Source organism: Lathamus discolor, chromosome 15, assembly GCF_037157495.1.
Source record: "Lathamus discolor isolate bLatDis1 chromosome 15, bLatDis1.hap1, whole genome shotgun sequence".
NCBI lineage: Eukaryota > Metazoa > Chordata > Aves > Psittaciformes > Psittacidae > Lathamus > Lathamus discolor.
Window position 1 is genome coordinate 5,967,701 of NC_088898.1, and position 8,012 is coordinate 5,975,712.

The window sequence follows — 8,012 nt, forward strand, 5'->3', positions numbered from 1 at the left end:
TAAGCCAGAAATCTAACATGTACCAAATTGTTTTAATCACAGAGAATACATTCCTTAGGACAGACTTTTCTAGAACATCAGAATGTTTCTACTTTCAAGGGGGTAATGCTGTTACTACGCAAATTGCCTTCACTAAGGTTTAAAATTTACACCTCTCTGCAAAGAACGGAAAGACACTACCCACCTTCTCTTTCTGTTTGTAGATAGAGCCTGATGGTGCTGTTCTGAGCTTCCTACTGTTCTGCAAGGCTTCCTTTGCAACTCAAGGAAGAGAAAGGTTTTCAGGATATTTAAAGCAGGCAGAGAGTAGCAGGGCCACCTCAGATACAAAGTGAGGTTTGACAAGCACTGATGCAGTCTATGAGGTGTCTGAGGGAGGATTTTCGTATGGTTTGCACTTACCTAGGACAAAAAAGAAAGCAAGAGGATTTGAATGACTATTGGAAATGTAAACTACGTTTTTCATTAACATTTCAACACAGCTGTCTCACCTAAACCATTTTAAGCCAGGTGCTTTCCTGGAATCAGCAGGTGGCCACTGACTCAAAGAGACCAAATCAAGAATATCCCCCTTGGTCAAACAATACCAAGGAATCTGATAGGTTTTAAGTTTAAATGTGCAAAGAATGTGATTTTTCTGTCAAAATTTTTACTGGGAAAGAAGGTAACAACCTCAGCAAGATATATCTGTGTTAAAACTGAAGAGTTTAAAGAGAAAAAAACGTGATTTCAGAACTTTTAGAGGTCTGTGGTGAGATTCATCTCCCCTAAACCAACACTCAGTGTAAATGTGTACATTTAAGCTAGTCATCTTTGCTTTCTTTACTGTTAACAAGAGATTAAAAACAACACATCTGGGGCGCAATTCAGCTGCTTTCAGATGAGAAGGACCATTCTCTAGACAAGCCAGCTTCCCTCTCCTGCTGTCAGGGGAGTCTGCAGACACTGGAATTTAGATCAGCTCCCACCCCAGCAGCCTCCTGCTGAGGGTATGTCAAACATTTCACAAGCTAAATGCGTTCAGCCAGGCAGAACCTCTGCGTTTCTTCCTAGGGGACAGAAATAAAGCGGCACGACCAGAGTTCACCCAGACAGCACCTTGACCCCTCGCCTGTGAGCGCACACCTCTGCGGGACTCCTTCTGTTGCTCCTACATTGAGCAGCATTTGCCTCGAGTTTAACTGTGAGGTGCAGGGGGGTTTAACCAGCGCCACTGCCCTCAAGGGCCTGTGCCCTCCATAGGACTTACAGCCACAACACCCGGCTGGGGACAGAGGGACTGCGCGGATCCCGGGGTTAAGGGTGGGAGGACAAGAGCGAAGGCAGCTGAAGGAGGTGGAGGGCCAGCATGCAGGACGGTGTGAGGGGAAGAAAGCCGGCAGGCTACAGCCAGGCTGCAAGTGCGAGGGGGAGGAAACAGAGCCCGGCTTCCATTCGGGGGGAGCCGAGTCTGAGGCGCCGGCTACGGCCCAGGCCAGCTCGTAGCGCAGCCGCGTCCACGCTGGGAGGACAGCAGCGCCCGCTCCGCCCGGCAGTGCCTGCCGCAGGCACCGCCCTCGGGAGCCATGGGCGCCGGGCGGCGGTGGGTGAGGGTGGCACACACGGCCCTCAGCGGCGGGCTGGCGCTGGGGCTCTTCCTGCACCGCACAGGTGAGGCGGGGCCGCCGCGGGCCTCCCGGGGGAGCGGAGGAGGCCGCGGCCCAGGCTCGGGCTGCGCCGGGGGGGTGCGGGTGTTCTGTGCCTTGCCTCGGCCTCAGGAGCTGAGGGCAGAGGGGAACCTGGGGCTGTCGGGAGCCCCTGCCGTTAGCGGCCTCTTCCGTTCCCCCTCCCGTAGGGAGCCCTTTGGTAGGGGCAGAGAGAAGGGCGCTGAAGGCTTCACAAGGAGCGCTGCTCTCCGTTTCAGATCTTCAAAAGCAAGAGGAGCGCGGGGAGCTGCTGCAGCCACTGATCTTCGTCTCGCTGGTTTTGTGCTCGATCCTGCTGTACTTCAGGGTGTCCCTCATGGACCCAGGTTTTGTTAAGGCTGAAGAGGAAGAGAAGGTATAGCACTTCGTGAATGGAAGAAGGTGGTGAGGCTGTAACATCTATACGCTTTTGTTTCCCCACTCTGTTAGATAAGAACAATCTGCTTCTGTTGCACTTGGCATAAAGGAAACCTACATGAACCACTGGAGATCAGGATGGATAGTGTCCAAATCATATCCTGTGACAGCAGTAGGGTTCATAGACTTTTAAGTGTGCCTTTTACACCACATCCCCGTTCTAAATGCACTGTGCTATTTGAGCGCAAGCCCTCTCTCTCACATCAGAGGCTGCAATACCCCATGGAATGTATACATGACCTGGTTTATGCTAACTACTGCTAAGTGGTACAAGTGCAAAAAAACCAAATGGCAAGCTTGGAAGAAAGCGCTCTGCAGCTCTATTGAACTGTGTATAGATTTGTTGTCCTCTCGGCGGACATGTACATGTGCAAGTTACAATGAAGTAAAACACATGCAAAGTTTCAGTAACAGAGATAGTCTGCTTCAGGTTCACTGCCTACAAATTGTGTAGGACAAAAGCATTGTAAGTTTTAATTATCCTTCATTGAAGTACATGTTGGCTGTGCTAAGAATAAGTAGCACTGCTTATACTGAAAAGATACCATTGTGTTTGGAAGCAAAGTCTAACCTTGTTTTTGTCCTAAAGCGTAGCCTCGGGATCAGTGTGGTATCTTGCCCACAGTTATTTCTGCCTCTGTGAAAACATTCTTTTGGTGGTTACGGTAGCCTGTTTTCTCTCCCTGTACCTTAACTGTCTGCAGCTCCTGTAGGGATTTGAAGAAATTACTCTGTTTAACTTTCTTAGTGACAGAGAGAACCAGCACTGCTTAACTATTAACTACAAGGATACAGACAGCTCAGTCAGGGCACAGCAGCAGCACACAAAACCTCCTTAGTTAGTCCCTTTCTCTTTTTTTTTAGGCAGACGAGAGTGAAGAACAAAGCGTGGTCATACCCCTGGTTCCAAGTAATGTTAAGCTGCGGCGTTGTGGTTACTGCATGGTGAAGGTAGGTCTTCATGGGGAAAGTAGGCATTTTTAACACACTAGAAGAGGACAGGATGGGCAATTCCCAAGCTTACACGTTTTGGCAACCTCTTTGTTCAGCAGCTGTTGCTTTTCTGTCATTGCTGCTCACTGCTCAGTGGTTTGGAGGCATGGCAGATCTGATTGATTCTATCGAAGGGTCCCCCTTCTGCTGAAAAACTCACAATAAAAATAAACACAACAAGCAAATTGAATTCCAATACAGTTCTGAATTGAAGTGATCCAAAGGAACTGTGTAGCTAAAGATGTCGTCATAGGCATTGGCATGTGTGCTCATTTTCCAAGGCTGAAGCAGTTCCGTGCTGGCTTACAGAAACAAGGATCTTTTGTGACATTCTTACTGCCATGTCAGTCAGACCTTACAGTATTGTCAAAAAGGTTATTTTGAAGATACTGTGATAAAGGCGGCCAAGCATGACATACAGAAAACTCTTGCTATCTCTATCATTTGGAGGCCTAAACCCAGCAAAACATTAGTATTAGTTATAAAAGACAGCATGAAGGAAAAATTAGAGCAATTAGATTAGCTCTTAAAATAGTTTGCCTAAAGCCTAGAAAGGCCTGTTTTCACAGTGATGCTTATCAGTTTAATAAAATCAAGTATTATCCTAGCTTCCATGAATTCCTGAAGAATATCTACCAGGAGAAGTGAGCTTATTACAAGAGGAAAAACTGGCAAGACATATATATGCCTTGGGCAACAAATCCTAAGGGGCACTACTTTTCTCAGCCAGATCTTTCATATTCTCTATTCCTAGCACTTGAGTCACTTTCTTGTGCATGTGTCTTGTGTTCTCGCAGAAGCAAAGACATTTCCCATGCAGTCCCGTAGGAACATCCCATCCCTGCCCACTTTATTCAATAGTTGTGGTCCTAGCTTTCCGCATCAATCCTGAATAGACTGATTGGCTCCAGCTCCCTCCCTTACACACTGAACTTCCTATAAATAAGTAGATTAAAAAATATAGCTAGAAGTAGTGCGGGAGAATAATTTCATTTGGAATTCATTAATTTGGATCTTTACCAGGGAGATCACGATCCCCTGTAGTTGTCTTAGCAATGTAGTTGTCTTAGCAGTGTATCTCAAAAGATAAAAAAAAGCTTTTGGGACAGCACTGCTGTGGAGGAAGAGAGTTTTGCATGATGTTCTCTTCTACCACACTAGCACAACCACAGTAGCAGGCCGCTGCTAGTGGTTTTCTTCTCTTTTTGTTGGTTTGTGTTTTGCAGCAGCCGATGAGAGCCAGGCACTGCCAGCTGTGCCAGCACTGCGTGCGGCGCTACGACCATCACTGTCCCTGGATTGAGAACTGCATAGGAGAAAAGAATCACCCCTTCTTTATAGTCTACCTGAGCGTGCAGCTTGTCGTGCTGCTGTGGGGAGGTCAGGTTGCTTGGTAAGGCCTTGAGGCAGCACTCTGACCTCTGAGATGGCTACATGTTCTGATGCTGCTAGAGTCCCACTGAAGGGGTTATGTAGAGCAAAGCAGTAATTTGTAGGCTTTGGATCTTCACCCTCTTTTGCACCCTGGAGCCCCCTAATCTGCTGAGGGACAACATAGCTGAGCAGTAGTTGAGCAGAATCTGATAATTTAGGTTTCATATTCATCATTAAGATGTAATTACCAGCATTCACAGCAGTACAAAAGCTGATTTTGCTTCAATTACTCTAATAAGACCTGGGTTTACAAATCCAAGTACTGGAAACACCAACAGGGTTTCAGCCTGTTCAGGAGGAGTTAACCAAAGATGATTGTCTCAGCTGTCAGGGGAACCAGTATCTTTTCAACTTCTTAGATACTAAGTCACTATTGGTGCAGTCTCTTAAGAGTTTATTAACTCTTAAGTAACAGTATATTAACAAACAGTATAACAGTATATTAACTCTCTGTAGAACATGATTATCAGAAGTTCAGTAGTTATGTACCCACTTACATGTTCCATCAAGGTCACTTGGCTTATGGAACTAGCTCAACATTTTTAACCAGGAATTTATTGCTCTTTGAATTGACAGGTCAGGCCTCTACTTTGAACTGTCCTGGGAGTGGCTGAATCACAACATTTTCCTCCTCACATCCTTTCTCCTGATAGTTATATTCACCATTGTTGTTGTGCTGCTGCTCATTTCACACCTCTATCTGATCTCATGCAACACCACCACCTGGGAATTCATGTCACATCATCGCATCTCCTACCTGCGACACTCTGAGTTCGAGAATCCTTTTGACCAAGGGGTCATCCTCAATCTCTGGAGATTCTTCTGTTCATGCCACCTGACTGCATGGGAGAAAATCTATTTTCACAGGAACAATGAGCCTGTCTAGTCACAGAAGCACCTACCTGGTAGATTGCCAACACATCTGCTGGGTGAAGCTTTGCTAATGCAATTGCTGCTTTTGCCTTAGATGGAACTTAAGTACATCATGAACTATGCAGCTTATTCCACAACCTGTTCATCCTGCAGATTACACTTCAAGGATAAGTCAGGGTTATTTTTTTTTTACATATGAATAACACGGTTAAACACTGGTTCTGGGAAGGGCAGCAGAGCTGAGTTCTGGATGGAGCAAAGGTCTCTCTCTAAATGTACTTCTTTTGTAACTGCATCCATATCTCCCCAGAAGAGACAAACGAACAGTGTGATCATCCATATTCACTTTGCGAAAGCTTCCCTCTCCTTTTGCTGCCAAGGAACAGCAGTTACAGACAAAATCAGCCAGAATCAGTATAATTCCTGTGGCCTTTCTTCAACCTAGTTCTCACTGTGAGAACTGCAGTGCCTTTTGTCAGTCGTGTTAGGCACGTAATAGAAATACTTGAGTCAATATTTGGACAGTCAAAGACAAATTTCATTTTGACCACATGCCTCAACTTAATGCTTTTTTACAAAGATCTGAGGCTTTAAATGAGAAACAGCTGTAAAACAGTACATTCAGATTATAAGATAATTAGCCTGTACTTTTTGATGCCCTGACCAGCTTCCTAAGGGCTTTTTCTCTAAGCTGATGGTGCTGTTAATAATTCACAGACTATTTCTGAATCAACTCAGCAAAGAATGATACCAACATACTTATGTACAGAATTATTTCTGCAGATAAGTTCATGCTCAGGCCTTTCCCGTAGCTTGTGGGGAAGAGAATCAGTAGCAGAGGTGGGTACTTCTTGCCTAGCTCCACTAACACTGTTGGCAATATTACTACCTCAACATACTAATAAAAATTTCTAAAAGAATACCAAGTTTCAGTGCAAGAGGAAAGATTGTAGGTCCTGTGTGTTTCACTGAGGTGAAGGAGTGCTGATTGACAGCCTTCTAGGATAGCAGCAAGCTTACTTGTGTTGCAGTGGAATAAAAGGTCAGAGTTCCATAATGAACCAAAGAAAGTATGGGATGATCAATTTTAGCTTTAAAATTAGAGAAGATTGTGGTATGAGGCTTAGTCCTGAGCCTTTTCTGTAAGAAAAACCCCAACAAACCAAAACCAAGAACAAAAACAAGCAGCAAAATAAACTTTAACATTAAAATTATTTTGTGCCTTAATTGCCTTGGCTCAGGAAATGCACCAGCTCAAGAGCACATCTGGAGAGCTGGTAGAATGCACTCAGGATTTAAAGCTGATGAGCACTCATGGAAGGACAGTGTAGTCACTAACACAGCATGATAGTCCAAAAGCAGAACAGCATCCCTTTTTTTACCAGCTCCAGTGCTTGTGATGTTTCCAGTCTGGTTAGTTCAGAGTAGAAACTCTTATCAGGGGGAAATCAGAACACTAAGGATGATTTTCATAACAATGGCATGTCATCCAGAGAAGATTCTGCAGTTTGTGTCAGTGTGGCTCATTGGCCACATCACAATCTCTGGTTCTTCACGTATCAGTCAAATAAAAGCTCCTCAGCGGATACTACAACTCAGAACACAGAGTTTTGCTCTGCTTGGTAATTCTTTTCAGAATGCACCAGGATGGTAATTTACTGTCTTTTTTACTGGATTAAAAAATTAAATACACCTGTTTTGGTTATGCCTCCTTCTTTGAACCCAAGTTCTGGATTTCACTGTGCTAATAATCCACTTTACTGATCACTTTACAAAGGCTTTGACCTTAAGAAAAGTCACAAAACACACTTGTAGGGGCCAACTGCAAGCCAGGCAGTACTGTTCAAACAAAGGGCAGGAAAAACGCATATCCTGCTTTAAAAGGGTCATTAGACTGCAAGGCAGAGCAGGAGGATGAAGGATATTTGAACACAGGGATTTCAGATGCAGTTATAATTGGCTCTGAAAAGATTAAATCTAGATTCAGTGTGAATTACCTGTTTTGCACAAACATAGCTCTTACCTCTCTAAATTCTTGACCAGCCTTGATGTGACAACTCACTACCTGCACTGAGCCTTATCTCCATATACAGCACAATTGCATTTGCTTCAACTTCTGTCTACCTCTGTTGGAGACAAACTGAGAGTAATAGCTGTGTGTTCCCTATTTATGATCAATATGATGCTTCCTTTATAGATGGCTCTTGCACTTTTTTTTTTGCCCAACAGGCTAATATGAATTTAAGAGGAAAAATGTATCTTACCAAGTATAATTACAACACGTTACCAGGCAAAGGAAATCACCTTTAACTTACTGATTTTCCAGTATTAACACTGTAATTATTTGACTATCCCAACAAAAGATACAGGATACATATTGATAACATCTGTGGAGAGACAATTTGACTACAGTCATTTACCTGTGACAGTGGATGACACCATGCAACATGTACACAGACAACTTGATTGAGAGGGAGGGAGGAAGGAAGGAAGGAAGGAAATGCTACTATTAACATTTACAGAGAAAAATAAAAGCCTGCCTTTTGGACAGAATATGGTTAGCCCTGACCTGAAACGTTCAGCTAACACAAAGGAGATGAAAAGCTGAAA

The 8,012-nt window shown here is 44.2% G+C and overlaps 1 protein-coding gene across 1 annotated transcript; it reads left to right on the forward strand.

The window, feature by feature from the left end:
• The first annotated feature begins 1,159 nt into the window (after positions 1-1,159).
• Positions 1,160-7,094, forward strand: ZDHHC12 (zinc finger DHHC-type palmitoyltransferase 12). Its single transcript, XM_065695758.1, has 5 exons — positions 1,160-1,650; positions 1,904-2,040; positions 2,967-3,053; positions 4,322-4,488; positions 5,106-7,094. The coding sequence occupies exons 1-5, from the start codon at positions 1,566-1,568 to the stop codon at positions 5,413-5,415; spliced, it is 786 nt and encodes a 261-aa protein (XP_065551830.1). The 5' UTR covers positions 1,160-1,565; the 3' UTR covers positions 5,416-7,094.
• The last annotated feature ends 918 nt before the right edge of the window (positions 7,095-8,012 follow it).